Raw genomic sequence first — 16,696 nt, forward strand, 5'->3', positions numbered from 1 at the left:
TGACAACCGTTTACTTTGTTACTCGACGCGGCCTACTATCTACTAAGTGGATATTTTAAGAAAAATTTGAAATGTTGAGTTTAATAGTGAAAATAAATATAGAGTGTTATATATTTTTGAGATGCCCATGCCAAGCTGAATAAGAAAATTTAAAAATATACAGGGGATTCTATTTAAAAAAAAACAAGTATAGTTAATATCTCAAAAAATATTTTTTTCGAATAAAGTCTGACTACGCCACTGCATTCTACACAGAAAAGTGCCTTTAGAATGTATAATTCATTTTTCCGTGGATGCTGAAATAAACAAACTATACAAACTATCGAACATCTTCAAAAAGTACAAAATTTGAGAATCCCCCTGTAGCTTCGAAACCTATCAAGATCCGTTTGCGCCATTGTAATTTTTTCAAAAAAAGAACCCGAGACTGTAGTATCAAAATTTGAATATTTCTCACGATTTCCTAGATACCCTATAGAAACAACCAAAATGGTCCACCCTGTACACTTCACACTAAAAGAAGTTCTAAAAAGAACAGTATTCCTCTGCAAGGTCTGCTAGTAAAAAATGTTTAAGCTTAAGTGTCAAAAGGAATGACAATGTCAGGAAATAAATAAATAAATGTGGCAACTTGACGTTTTTTAGAGCAGAGCTACCACCTCAATTTCCGTCGGGAAATTTAAATTCCAGTTAGTCAGCCCGGCACCGAATATGCCCATGATTGGCAACAATGAATTTAAAAATGGCGCCCTCGATTACGTAACTAAAAGTTTAATTGGTTCAAGAATATTAAGTGTATAATATAGATTTATATAATAATTGTTTAATACTATTCTTTTAATAGTAAGTTACTTCAATAAAACTATATTTATTAGGAACAATGGCGGAGCTTCAAGGTGTCAGTGAAATACTTGGAGGGTTGGGCGATGATGACGACGAACTTCTTGCTGAAATGGGCGCAGATTTCAATATTCTGGAATATGCTGATCCTGAACTAGAAGCACTGGCCGGTGAAAAGACAAATATTCTTGATTTAGATTTAGAGGAAGATCACTTACGGCAGGAAAGGAAGAAGGAGGCAGCTCTAAGAAAGCAGGTATGTCTACTAGCTACTAGAGAAAGATATCAGGTTATGTTTATTTTGATAAAGTATAACCAAGAGTTCGTTAATTATACTAGTGTTACCAAACGCTATGTTTTCATATTTAAAGAGGATTTTTGAAAATACCAGAATGACGGTTTTTGTAATAGGCTATACTGAAGTAAGGCTGTATTCCGTTGCTTACCTTGGCTATGGTTTTATTGTCCGTTTTTATCGGTTGCCTGAAAGTTTTATTATTACGGAACACGGTTCCTGAAAAATGTCTCACCATACTAACCAGTGCGGGAGGGCTGGTTTGTCTGGTTTTGTTTGTCAATCACTGTCATTTATGTGGCAGAAATAAAGCAAAAATTGGAAGATTGAGTGAAATTCTCATTTAATTTATAAAATTTGTGTTATTATTTTATATTTATACCCAAAAAGCAATGGAGGTAAAAAAAGGTAAAGGTAAAGAAATTTCATTAACTAAATAGAGTGACTTTTTAGGATCATAAACTTATCATGCGGAAAGTTATTGAACGAAATTATGAGAAACGAAACAAAGTCTTCTTTTTCTTCTTTCTACTCTATATTAGGCAGATTGCCTGTTCATTCTTCACATCATGCCTACAGTTTCAATCGATAGTAATCACACCATCTTTTTCTTGGCTTTCCCGTACTTCTTCCCAGTGGTGTTTTGTCTCGAGCTGGCCTTACTATTCTTCCCTCGTCCATTCGGCTTATATGTTCATTTCATTCGCGTCTTCTGCTCAATACCCACTCATTAATGCTATCCACCTTGCATGTTTGCTTTATGTTGTCGCTTCGTTCTCTACCTAGCAGCGTTTTACCTGTGATTTTGATGATTAACGCAATAAGAAATTTGGAAATGTAAATTTTATAACGACATGTCATTATTGATAAGAAAATAAACATGTGTTGTGTGTGTGTGTGTGTGTGTGTGTGTGAGATTATAGATAATTATTTGACTTAAATGGTAAATCGGGGACTTTTTTTAATTAATCATCATTTTTTTAAAAAGAATTATGATGAAACAGTTTTTCTTGAACCTTTGGCCAAAAAAATTCCAAATTTATTATTTCACTTTAGTTACTGCCAAGTCAACATGTTTAATTTGTGTCAATAATGACATGTATTGATTAATTAGATTTCAAATATCTGGACCTTTTTTAAGTAAAAGACTGCGGATATTTATGTTTTTATCCAGTACTTTTATACAGGTACAGACGAAAAGTTATTACTATTCACACCCGTTAAAATATGTAGGTGACGCCCTGCAGGTCATATTGATGTCGAAATGGAATTTCTCATGTCAAAAAACAGGGGGGTATCTAACTTTAAATTGAAATGCTATTTTTAGGCGTCAACAGCCACTGAAACAACTACAACAACCACCACCACTACTTCAACTCCCACTGAAACACCAAAGCCTGCGGAATCCATGCCAATTAACGCACCCCCTAAGGAGGCGGTACCTGCTGAGCAGCCTGCGTCAGATCAACCTGAAAGCTTGTTGCCACAACATCCTCCAGTACCACAACATCCTCCAGTGCCACAACATCCTCCAGTGTCACAACATCCTCCAGCGCAACAACATCCTCCAGCGCCACAACATCCTCCAGTGCCACACATGCCTGCGGCTCAACAGGCGCCACCTATAGCCAAACCCCAACCCGCCCCTTCTTCCCCTAGCGTCCAACAACCGACTCCTCAACAATCTCATTTGTCCTTTACAGCGCAACAGATCCATCAACAGATGCTGCAGCAGGTAGGATCCAAAATGTCCAAATACGTAAGTTGCACCCATTTTATTCATTTTATGTAGACATCATAAAAGGTGGTTATTTCGTGACTACAAGTACAGGTTTGGCATATACAGGTTGTTTCCTAAGTAAAATATATTTTAGGGAGTCTTCTTTCAGATAATTTTACTAAAAAGTTGAATGAAAAATGCATATACCTCTGGCGGATTCATCTCTCCAAAAAAGTCCTATGGGTATTTCCTCACTGTAATAAAATCTACGATTTAAAATAGTTATTTTTTGTAAACACTGCTGCATTAATCGAACGGAGACTAATTGTCAGCAGTAGCTTAAAATGAACAAATTTACCTAACGGACAAAAAAATGCTTAATGTTTTGTAAAGTTTATCTCTTTCCGTCGTCGGAAGCAAAAAAATACAAATTAATTTTATTTTTAACAGAACGTCAACGGTTTTTGTAGACGTATCTGTTTTAAAAAAACTAAAGTGTTCTGGAATAGTTGCATTTAAATATTTTAAATATTTTTTTTTTATTCTTTATATTTTTTTTGCTTTCGACGCGACGACGGAAAGAGATAAATTTTCCGAAACGTTAAGCATTTTTTTGTCCGTTAGGCCAATTTGTTCATTTACAAGACACTGCTGACAATTAGTCTCCGTTGGATTAACGCAGCAGTGTTAACATAAAATAATTTTGTAGATTTCCATGCAGTGCTTTAAAATTATAATTACTTTTTTCAACGAAGAATATTAGCCAATTGTTAATAAAATATAAACGTTATTAAAATATGAAACAGCAATCAAGCAGTGGTTTACTAATAAACAAATTTGCCTAACGGACAAAAAAATGTTCAACGTTTCGGCAGGTATATTCTGTCGTCGGAAGCAAAAAACACTAAGAACAAAGAAAAAAAACTATTTAAAACATCTAAATGCACCTATTCAAGAACACTTTAGTTTTTTTTAAACAGATACGTCTACAAAAACCGTTGACGCCTTGTTAAAAATTATAAACATTAATTTTGTGGCCTACAGGGTTAGTTAACATTTTCAAAATGGATTCCTAATATATCAATGCGGACCCACCATGCAATCAAAATAATCTGAAGGATCATTCTCGAAAATGCTTTATTTTACTTGTGAGATATCCTGTATAGTAGAGATATTTTTTACAGATTATTTTTTTACCAGTCTTAAATATGATACCTAACTTTGATACTTATGTCTCAAATTATGAGACATTCTTTTATTCCACGTCAATTAATAATCATCTCTGTATTGCTTCTGCTAAACGGATTTGAGTTTTATATGTGCTTTCTGTTTTGTCTATAAACCCTTCATAAATCAAATTTAATTTTTAATTCGTCATTATTTTTGCACTTATGCTGATATGTCGATTTCTCTGTGGAATTTATTCATACTCTGTACATTTTTTTCTAAGGTTCAACAAGCGGCAGCTAATGGTAATCCAGTGCCACCTGGTTCCAAGCTTCAAACGCCAGATGGCATAGTTGGAATTGTATTGGCGAATAACAATGTCCAGTTGCAAATTCCTCCCAATCTTCAGCAGAGATTACTAATGCAGTGTAAGTTTCAAATATTATTTATATTATGTATAAGTTTTGAATTAATTATCTCGCTAAAATGATAACAAAAATCCTCAAAAAATGTGTATACCTTATGGTGAGTTCATCACTGGAAGGTATTTAGATATTTTGCCACTCTAACAGATCACTGATAATAAAAATAGTTATGATTGTAAAATGCTAGTGGATTAAAATGGGGATGATTAGAATACTAGTGGATTTGAAGGGTATTTCCAATCCTTCTCTGACAACAGATGTTCATCCTCCGAGGAGTTCGCATCTCCCTCCTATAAAGGTATAGTAAACGCCACGAATGTTTGGGAGTGATTTATCGGTCGCTACCATGTGAACTAATCTGTTCAAGGTCACATAAAACTTAATTCCAGTGCTGTGGTGTTTCAAGTCATACAATAATCAATATATAATCTGTTGTAATTTGTTGTTTTAACTGTCAAAGTCTTGTCTAAACATATATCTGGTTATAAATATAAACTGGAATGCCCCATTGGTCGCACTGCAAGCACACCAATGGACTGACGCACAAAAACGGATCAATCAAAGAAACGCGATATAGTATCGTCTTTGTCAATCACGCTAACATTTTAGAATAAGTAGGAGGAGCGCAGGCAGATGATTAGACCGGGCCGGGCCTTTAAAAACATACGTCTGCGGTAAAAATTTACGTTTTTAATGTAAAAATAATAGCGTGCGTGTCGATTCTAACTTCATCAAGCGATGAATCACTCCCAAACATACGTGGCGTTTACTATATACACTTTTCCACAGTTGGGGTTTAGCCTTCGGTGCCCTTCACAGTCGAGGAGCTTGTTTCCGGCTGAGGTACCCGTGAGGTGGAGGCTGGAGGATCTGTCATCATTTTCTCCACCTTTTTAACTTGGCCTTTCCTTAGACCTAATACCAGTATTGTCCCGAATCTATAATAGAGGATATATCCCTCTTTCTCTATTGCCTCCTTTGCTTTGAGGTCAATTACACCGCAAAGGTTAGTCGGTCCACTTCTACAGAACCCCGCATGTAGAAGTAAGGGAGATGAGAACACAATAGGTTGCTCAAGGTTGAGACCAGTAGAGCTTAGTCTTCTATCTAGCCACGCACCCCCTGGTCCCGCCATCATAGCATTTAGGTTTTTGGTGAGGTCTCCTCTTGGTCCGGGCGGTTAAGCTAAGACCCCCCCTCCCCTACACCCTCTGCCCATGATACATGACCACAGAGAATAGAGGGTGCCTGGTTGATGGACAGGGTAGTCCCATCTGGCATCGTCTTGGTGCAATTCCCTGGCCACGGCACTACAGCCAGGGACAAGACAATGAGATGCACCTTAGACACAGCTAAAGTGCAGAGGGGATTCCCCCTAGCACTTGACTAGGAGCTTTCCCACCAACGACAAGGCTTTGCATCTCCTAGAGGAAGTCCTTGAGGGGTTACTTCGTTTTTATTGGTTAGGTCAATTTGTATACAGTATGTCCCCGGATTGTCTTTACAAGAGGAAACACTTTTTTTATAATGACATTTTGAGAAAAATCTATTCTTCAGAGAAAAAAAACTTGTTCTAGAATAAAAATTAATCCCGTTTATACTTGTCCAAATTTCTGTACCAAATTTCTGTACCTCTCTTCTGTAATCTCTGTAAATTAGAGAGAATTAAAAAAATCATGGAAATATAGTTTTTCTAGGTCCTAAAATCAAAACGCGCGCATTTCTACGGTAATATAATTTCGTTTTCACTCTTTGATAGATTGTTAATGACAGAATCTTAAATAATGCCATATTTTTTGCTGTTTTAAAATATTAAAGAAGCACAAAATATATTTAGTTCAATGCTACGGACAGGGTGATAATAGTTATCGGAAAATGTGTGCTTTAACAACTGCAAAAAATATGACGTTAATTAATAATAACCATCTTATCATAGATAAATGAAACAAATTTAGATTGGCGCTATTCGTGCGACGGTCGCGACCCAAATCTTTTGATAATTTCGGAGCGGTTCGGCTTTTTCCGGAATGATGTGGCCAATATATTATTTATTCAAATTTATTATTTTATTTTAATTTTATAAATAAAACACAGTGTGTTGCATATAAGAAACTTTATATAATAACAGGTAGTTGGTTAGGAATTGAAATATCTACATTGGAAACCTACGTTATGCAACAATGGTTTTTCTATTTCACACAGCTTAAGTTTTTTTTAATGCCACTTTTTCACAATTATCAGGGGTTTGAGTAAATAAAATTTAAATTAAACTTACCAGATAGTAATAATTACTTACTGAAAATGGACGCTTTAGATATGTTTCGGTATTTTTTCAATGTGAGTGGTTTAAATTTTGAAAGATTTTATAATTTTAGAAGATTCTGACTTTGACAGGAGAAATTTTTTTGTATTCTTGTTTGAGGTCGTTCTTAGTAACCGCTATAGCAGCGCCGGCAGTAACGTATGCGACCCAAAACAATTAAACGTTTTAGCGGGAAGCCGTATTGCAATCTAAATTTATTTTCTTTATCTATGCCATCTATCAAAGAATGAAATCGAAATGATATTACCACAGCCTTCTGATGATTTTTGGCACAAAAATTCAACTATATTTTCATGTTTTTTTTTAATTTTCTCTAAAACATTAAAGAAATTTGGAATAGGATAACTGGATTAACCATTCTAGAATAAACAAAAATTTTCATGAAGAATGCATTTTTCTCAAAATGTCAATAATAAAAAGCGTTTTCTCTTCTAAGGACAATCTGGGAAGATATTGTATAATTGAAGGGTCGCTGAAGAAGTTCGATTCTGTTAGATTCTAACTCAAGTTGATTTCAAAAAAATAACCATTTTTATTTTTAGAGTTTTCTGTTTTATTGTTAAAATACATAGGTACGTAATCAATCTTATTGGTATTTCTGTTTAGTACAAAATCAGAAACTTCAAATGAGAACAGGCCAACCCAATCCCCGTATGATGCTACCAGGTGTTAATCAACAGCACCAAGGTATTCCTCCTGCGCCTAACGTGCGGCCCAGAATGGCACTGCCGACACCACCGCAACAACCTCCACAGCCTCCTCCGCCTCCGTATCCAGGCCCACCACCGCCGTATCCCGGAAATGTCATGCAACAACAACAACAAGGTGGTCTGCAACAACAGCAGCAGCAACAGCATCAGGTATGAACGTTTTGTTTTCTATTCGATTAAAATGGTAGTAGGAATAAAATAGCATGTTTGGCTGCTTTTCTGGTACCTTAAAGGCTGTTACTTGAATTTGTTAGTATCTTTGTCGATTTTGTATTAATACTTTTTATTAACTGTTCAAAGGATATGTGGTGTTGTTTTAATATTCAGCGCCTGCTAAAAAGTTTCCAACAAATGGAAAGAATATTCTTGAGTTATCGAAAAAAGGTTATGCTAAATCAATTCAGTGGGCCTAATAATAAGAAAACTGATGTATGTTATATGATAACTGTCATGGCAACAATAAATAAAAAAAAACGCGATCATCGCCGCTGTGTCAAAATTGATACTGAGATGTTCTAGTAGCCAATATGACGAACAACCATTCGCATAATACGCAGACGTATTATTTGTGGAAACATTAAGGTTGATTCTCACTATACCTTCCGTTTCCATTCCATATCCGTTCCGTATTTTTTATTGTATTGACGCTATACGTGAGCTTCCGTTCCGTATCAGTTCCATACTTTTTATTGTGCAATTTATATCATTACGAAAATTTTATTTTAAAAATTTGTATCTTTTGAAAAAGGTAATATATTTAATTGAGAGGCGAAAGAATAAAAATCAATTAATATCATCAAAATGTTAACAGAGCTGGTACACATGTAAGAATTTGACAACGCTGTTTCCGATACGCTTCAGTCCGTCCGCCAAAAAATGTATGGAAGGAAAGGATATGAAAAGGAAGGGAAACGGAACGGATAGTGTGCATTGTCCTATTCATTTACATGATATAATATTTTATGTAAACGGAAGGGGAAACGGAAGGGAGCTGATATTGGAGGTATAGTGAGAATCAACCTTTAAGGGTCGTTAGGAATAGAAAGATGAGACAGTCCTACAAACACACAGTAGATCATAACAGAAAACAATTCGGATAAATTTCGGCTTTATTTCTAACAAAAGTAGGCCGCTTTTTAATTTTGTTTTGGTTCTATTTCCTGTTCAACTTCATTTGAAATAATAATCAACCAAAAAGTTCTAATGTCAACACCGACAGTTTGATCACAGATTAGGTATCCTATAAGTATAGAGATAAAAATCTTGGGGGGGGGTCAGAGATAGAAGGCAATGAAAAAGCAAACGATCTAGCTAGAAAAGGAACGAACACTCCACTAACTGGACCAGAACCGTGCTGTTTTCCTAGTGAAAACCGACTTGAAGCGGAACTCGAGAACCTGGAAGACTCCATCCATAACATGGAATGGAAATCCTCCAACGGCCTAAGAACTTATGAGCGAGAAAAATAAAAGATTTTCCGTGATTTAAGTAAGAACAGTTTTTGAATTGTCTCCTCAACGAACATGTCAGTAGATTGAAGCTAAGAAACAACGACGAATGCAGATTCTGTGGGGAAAAAGGGAGAAACACCAGAACACATCATCACTGAGTACGCCGAGACGACAACCATTCGTGCCATAAACTTTGGTACGACTGATATCGGAGATGGAGAACTAGCCTCTATGAAGCCGTCTCGATACTGATTTTTGTCAAAGCCCTGAGACTGTATTATAAACTGAAGAAAGGGGGCACACAATAGATCTGTAAGGTCGCAGTGATTAACCCTTCTCCCAATCATTCTACATTCTACCTGCATTTAAACCTCTGGGGTTATTTGTTCGTCGAGCCGCTCGTTCGCTCCCGCGATCAGAAATATTTACCAGTTAAGCTTGATTTTCATGCATCCGTTGTCCGACGGTACGTTGATACGATATTAATTTTATTGGTAGAATTTAAAGACTTTGATTGGTTAGAAAATCACGCAGTTTTTAAATTTATTGCATTTTCATGCCTCCGTTTATCGGATATACGTTGGTGTCATTTTATATTTTCGTTTCCATAACGATTTTGCTATTTTACTTATATTTTTATTAAGGTTAGATTAAGTTTATCAAAAAAGTGTCAAAACGTCCGTTATCGTATGAACGGGTCCATTGACGGGCTGAAGTAAAATATTTACGGATGACAAGTGGCGCAAAAACGCTATTACCAATCAGAGCACCGTCGGACCATCGTATCAACGTATAAAGCCGGAGTCTCATGCATCCGAAATCCGATGGTACGACATCCGAAATTTGAAGTTATCGTGTGAAATAAAAAAAGCCTGTCACATACATCCGAAGGTTCGTTCCGAAATTTGACAGTTATAACATTTTTCTGCTGCGCTGAATAGAGATTCATGTCATGTTTTATTGGAGAAACACTTATAAAAATAACTTCCTCGCCAAATATCCCGAAATTGCCCACTTCCCACTAAACTTGTTTTTAAAAACAAATGTTTTCAAAAAAAGTGAGGTTAAAAAACAGACGATATCGTACAAAAGTTAAACAAAATTTAACTTTATACGACGTCGGATGATTAGTTAAAATTATCGGATAAAAATTGTTGTCAAAATATTTCGACCAATAGGAGCACCGTCGGATCGTCGTGTCATCGGATTTCGGATGCATGAGACTCCGACTTAACGGATGCATGAAAATCAAGCTTTAGGCACCGGCGGCGTTAAATTATTTTTGAATATCTTAATTTTTATTATTCTTTTTATAAGCAATTGTAACAAAGCCGTTGTTCTGAAAATTATTATTTGTTTTTTACAATTTGTTCTAGAACTTATTTTTATTGCATTTGGGACTTTTTATACTGTTTTTTAGTCATTGGTTTCATTTGAAATTAAACTATCGCATATGTGGACTCTATGTCTTTATTTTATGATTTACAAACTGTGGCGTTTTCGGGTAGTTGTAGTCTGTCTAATAGTCTAAGAGCTAGCAACGTTTTCGAGAAAGTATTTTAAGAAAGCTGGCTCTTTGATATATCTTTTACTATGCTCTCTGGAACAGTATGCGGCCCGTTTGGCTGCCGATACCCGTTGTGTTCACTACTGCGCATCGGAAGAAGATCCTATATATGTTTTTTTTTAATTTAGTCCTATAAATTCTAGTATTGAATATAAATCGAACATGTCTCCATAGCGCAGTGCATAGAGTTTCCGACTACAAACCGAGGATTCAGAGTTCGAATCCAGGTCAGGGCAAAGACATTTTTATTTTATTTTCGTTTATATTTTGATAGTAAAATATTAAATAATTCTGGTGATTCAAAAAAAAAACAAATATTTAATACTTTACTATCAGAATATAAACGAAAATAAAATAAAAAAGATTTTGCCCTGACCCGGATTCGAACTCTGACTCCTCGCTTGATAGGCGGAGCCTCTACGCACTGACCTATGGAGACTCGGTCGGTTTATATTCAATACTAGAATTTAAAGGACTAACAAAAATATAGGATCTTCCTTCAATGGGCAGTAGGGAACGCAACGTTTACCGGCAGCCAGACGGGAGCCAGACGTCTTAAAATACTTGTTTTTCCGACGTTGCTAGCTCTCGTACTATAACGAGTCAGGGAATATTTCGACCGATGACATTCAAAAAATTACAGAAAATACTATTAGAATTAGAAATAATTTAATTTTGTACGCAATTTCTTGTTGAGACTTGGATTTTTTTTATTTCCATTCACGTTTTAAATATTTAAAAGACATTTTTGTAAATTGCCGTCATGATAGTTTTGACTCATGAGTCTCATGACATGTTAAAATATCAGCAACTTTCTTTCCAAATTCAGTAATATTTTTTCTGTGTTGGGAACTTTTCGGCAGCCACTGTATAACTGGTCAATAATAAAATAATACGTAATTTTAAAATTTGCTTCTTTCTTTGTTCTATTAGGGTTTGTATACTTAAGTAATTCTTGTCGTTTCGCTACTCTAGGGTGTTTAATGTGGATTTGTTCTACATATTTGTAGTTGAAATTTGTTCCTAAAACTTATTAAAAAATATATATTTGGAATATATTAAATATATCGTTTATATTAATAACTAGCAAATTTCAAAATTTTAATAATATTTTTAGAAAAGATTGCTCAAGATAATAAACCACATAATTATGTATGAGTTATAAATTTTATAGCTAAAATATAACAGCCATTGCTAATATCATTCAAGATGGGTTTATACTGACTAGAAAATTTTAATATCGATATACTTCTTTTATACCTAGTAATAAGGAAATCGATGTACAAACCGCCATTTAATCGATTTTTATATAATAGATTTAAATCATGGGTTAAAAAGTACAATGGTGTTCCAAATCCGAGGGTGACAATTAATTATTGTAATGTCGAAAACTACGGAGGATATCAAATTAGGGCAAATTTTCGCAATTTTATGTTAATACATTGACGTTATGATAATTAAAAAAAATTGAATACTGACGAAGTTATTCGGAAGAAAAGATTTTGTAAAATGATTTTAATTTTGTCTAGTTTTATTTTTAGGGATATTTTAAAATAAATGCCATTTTATTGTCACTTTTTCCTTTTTTATCATGGGCCTGTTATATGTCAAATACGAGGTATCTCGGAAACTAGCATCTATCATGATCGTTCATAATCCCTATTTTTTAAATAAGGAATGGGATTTTTTTATATATTTTTTAAAAACTTCTAACCTCATAAATACCGTATGACCGAGAAAAAACCGCGTCAAAAACGGCATTTACTAAAGATTGTCATAAAACTTGTCAAGAATTAACATTAATTATAGAAAGAATAGAATGTTTAGTAACGTTTTTGGGTAAGTGTGATAGATGATTGCATTTCGGAGGTCAAAAAGAACTTTTCAAAAGGAAAATAAAAATTCTGGTCTGTATAACAAAAAATGTCAAAAATAACGAGAAAAAAGTGATGGCATATTTGATTTAAAATATCTCTTCAACTAAACTTAGGAAAATTAAGAACGTTTTTACAATATTTCGTTTTTTTTTTCGAACGTCTTAGGATATATTCAAATATTTTAATTTGCAAGTCGACATTTTATTGGTCATTTATTGCTTAACATTGCCATAGATTGACCTTTTGGTATCTCTTAGGGTAGCCGAGATCCCAATAGTTACCCTCAAATTTCCCCAATAGGACACCCTTTACAGAGTTGTACTTGAAACCTCAGTATTCAGTAATTCAGAAATTTTGAGTTACTCATGGCAAGCATATTGCTGACAAGTCGCTAACTGCAAAATTAATTCTAGTTTTTTTTATTGATTTTTTGTCGTGTTGGCATAAAATAAATTGTCACATTAACTTCTTTCTTTAGATTCAAATTATTTATATTCGTTTTTCGAAAAAAGGATGCGTCTTTCGTCACCGAAACAAAAATCTAAAAAATCCTTATTTATTTTCTATACATGTCTCGATAATTAAATTAAACAACGTATTGTTTGCTTTTACACTAACATTGGTTGAGGCTGGTATGGCTAACTGTTAATTGCATGTGTGTGGTAGATGGGATTGAGAATGGGGCCGAGTGTCTATCATCATATGGGACACGCCTATCCCGTGGGTCTGCCGGTCTATCCTGGACCCCCTCCGTTTCAGAGGAGACCGCTTCTACTAGAGGTGAGATCTGCTAGTCACTTGCTTATGTAGTGGGGATGATGTCAGGGGAGATTTTATTAATAGCCTTACATTATGATTATCTACAGTCTGTTGAATCGCCGCGCGCCTACCTGGACATAGGAAATCCCATGTAAATTTTAAAAATGATTAAGCTTTCCTTATTTTATTTTACAGAAAATATTGTTTAAAACTTTTTAAGTCCACTGCCACGCAGAACGCTAATTTTGCTTTTTGGAATCGTCTTTTGCAACTAAAATAAAATAACAGGATTATAATATAGGAGTGGCCCGACCAAAAACGTGTAGCGCTCGCCGCACCGCGTCTCGCAAAAGACGGAAATGAAAACAAATCAGTTTGTTTTCTGTAGCGTCTTTAGCGATTTCTAAGATGAGACACCGTCATAGGGCGACGTAATATTTAATAATACAAAAAAATTAATTAAATAGTATGCATTTTTTTCTTCATTTTAGGATATTATCAAAAAATATTTTTATAGAGAGCATCTACTGTTTAGGAATATTCTATTAAATTGAAGTATTTGAACGACATATTTGAAGAAAAAATCGTTTTTTGTGCAATAGTTTTTTTAAGTGTAACAAATAGTTTTTTGCTTGTAACAAATAGTTTTTTACGTGTAACAATTTTTTTTACACGTAATAATTTGATTCACATTTACAAAATTTGTATTAAAATATCAATATTTTTCATAAACACGTGGGCTGCGTCGTATCACTAAGTACACAGATAACACATAATCCAGATGGCCATTGCTTACGGAACAGCATGTTTTCGATGAGACAGTTCCCTATTAATGACACAGAGGGCGCCTATAGCCAAATCTAATAATATTTTTAAAACGAACGAATTTCGAGCCACACCACGGCCACGCGATGTGAAGCGACGTAGCCGGTTGTTCATATTTATAAGCAAATTCCCGGTCAAACCCAGGGAAAATGTATATTCGGACTTTAATACTATACAATTGGATATGAAAATACTAGTCGCAGTGGATGTTTGAAAGTCAGAATTTCTAGATGAATATATATGCTATTTATAGCCATGAAATTTATAATTTAGATTTTATTTTTATTATTTGTCTCTTAATATTCATTAGCTGAAAATAAGGGTAAAGGTTATCTATATAGTAATAAATAAAATTTGGCACATAGGTTCCTTAAGTGATGTAAATGAGCACTAAGAAGGGATTTTTTGAAAATTCGACCGCTAAGGGGGTGAAATTAGGGATGAAAAGCTGCATAAAAATTTGTTAAAATCTGGTTTAAGAGTATGAAATTTTTCACGAGTGCTCCTTGACTGACGTAATTGAACACTAAGGGGCAATTTTTGGAAATTCGCTCGTTAAGGGGGTGATATGGGGGGTACTTTTGTATACAAAAAAAAGCATGTCCTAGGACTACGAAATTTTGCACAGAGGTGCCTTAAGTAGCGTAACTTAACAGTTCGATTATACAAAGCGATTTTAGGAAATTCTTCTACTAAGGGGTGAAACTGGGGGTGAAATTTTGCATACTTTTTTAAAATTAGTCCGAGGAGTTTGAAATTTGGAAATTGTTAATTAAGTGACGAAAGTGAGTACTCAGAAGCAAATTTTGGACATTCATCCCCTAAGAAATAAGGGATGAAAATTGGTATAAAAATTTGTTAAAATCGGTTTTAGAAGTATGAATTCTGCGTAGACGTTCCTTATGTAACTTAATTTAGCACTAAGAGGCAATTTTAGGAAATTTTCCTCTAAGGGGGTGAAATGAAGGGTGAACGTTCTGAAAAAAAAAAAATCTGTCCTAGAAGTATGAAAATTTGCACAGAGGTTCATCAAGTGATGAAAGTTATACTCAGAAGCGAATTTTAGCATTCATCCCTTAAGAAATAAGGGATGAAAATATGTACAAAAATTTGTTAAAATCGGTTTTAGAAGTATAAAATTGTTCGCAGACGTTCCTTATATAAGGTAATTTAGCACTAAGAAGCAATTTTTCGAAATTTTCCCTCTAAGGGGGTGAAATGAGGGGTGAACTTTCTGAAAAAAATCTGTCCTAGAAGTATGAAAATTTGCACAGAGGTTCCTCAAGTGATGAAAGTGAGTACTCAGAAGCGAATTTTAGGCATTCGCCCCATAAGAATTAAGGGATGAAAATTTGTACAAAAATTCATTAAAATCGGTTTTGGAAGTATGAAATTTTGCGCAGACGTTCCTTATGTAACGTAATTTAGCACTCAGGAACAATTTTTGGAAATTCGCCCTCTAACGGGGTGAAATGAGATGTGGACGAAAAAAAATTGCTTGTTATTGCTAAATTACGTTACATAAGGAACAAACAGAATTTCATACTTCTAAACCCGATTTTAACAAATGTTTGTACAAATTTTCATCCCTTATTTCACTCTCTTAGGAGATGAATGTCCAAAATCCACCTGTACAAAATTCCACACTCGTAGGACTGTTAGTTTTAACTAACAATTTATTAAAGTGCAACTATATAAAAATTATACAGGGTGGCGCCTCTCATACGACTCGGAGGCTCCAAGGAGAACGACCAGTTCGTATTAAAATGAAATTTTGTGAGCATATGTAAGTTAATTCTGCGCACGTTTTAAAAATATAGAGCGTTCTACAGGGTGTCCCCAAAAAAAGTTACACATCAAATTTGTGTTTTTTTGTAACGGAATACCCCCTTTATTAATTAATTTTTAGATTCTAAGAGAAAAATAAAGGTGTATTTTATTAGGGAAGTATATGACTGAAATGTAAGGTTTTAGACTTACTTAAGATTTTGAAGAACAATTTTTAAATTTCAAGAAAAACTACCTAAATTGGAATTTACTCTATTGCACTTTAAATCAAATTAAACCCTGACCCATAAAGTTATACAGGGTGGGGCAAAATTAATGCTGAACATTGGTATAACCTGTATAACTCCTTTATTACCCACCCTGTATAACTCCTTTAGTTTAATTGAATCACCCAGAATATTATTCCGATATTCAATGGGAAATTCATGTCACTTCCAAATACTATTAAAGTTGCCGGCCTACCCCTCAAACAAAGATTTTCCTAGATATTTTCATTTCTATGATTTAGTGTGAATAGATCTTTATTATTTGATAAAATCTAGGGTGGCTGTGATATGTCTGACGTTACTTCAACATAGCTGTCAAATTAGTTAACTTTAGCAACTAGTTATTATTTTGTGTCAGTTCGTCAGTTGAAACAAAAAAATCTAAGAAATTTTCCGAAAATAGAAACTTATCCTACATCAGAAAGAATTGATATGATTCTACTTTTTAGATTCAAATTTTTGTTATATAATTATACATTTATATCTAATTTTAATTCTGTGATAATTAATATATGTTTTAAACGTATGTTTTTTATTACAGTATTTTATACTACATCCTTTAATTTTTGATAAATTAACACAGCCACCTAGATTTTTTTCAAATAATAAAGATCTACTGACGCAAAATCATAAAAATGAAAGTATCTAGGAAAATCTTTGTTAGAGGGGTAGGCAACCTTAAT

General features: G+C 34.2%; 1 protein-coding gene across 1 annotated transcript in view; it reads left to right on the plus strand.

The window, feature by feature from the left end:
- LOC115875825 (histone-lysine N-methyltransferase 2D-like) overlaps positions 1-16,696 on the plus strand; it is a 141,200-nt gene that overhangs the window by 77,641 nt on the left and 46,863 nt on the right. Inside the window, exons 26-30 of the mRNA XM_030891351.1 lie at positions 876-1,096; positions 2,463-2,894; positions 4,306-4,450; positions 7,377-7,630; positions 13,042-13,155. Of these exons, the coding sequence (XP_030747211.1) occupies positions 876-1,096; positions 2,463-2,894; positions 4,306-4,450; positions 7,377-7,630; positions 13,042-13,155 (1,166 nt within the window). The remainder of the gene's footprint in view (positions 1-875; positions 1,097-2,462; positions 2,895-4,305; positions 4,451-7,376; positions 7,631-13,041; positions 13,156-16,696) is intronic.

Source organism: Sitophilus oryzae, unplaced genomic scaffold (genome assembly GCF_002938485.1).
Source record: "Sitophilus oryzae breed Bouriz unplaced genomic scaffold, Soryzae_2.0 scaffold_1058_pilon_pilon, whole genome shotgun sequence".
Taxonomy (NCBI): Eukaryota; Metazoa; Arthropoda; class Insecta; order Coleoptera; family Curculionidae; genus Sitophilus; species Sitophilus oryzae.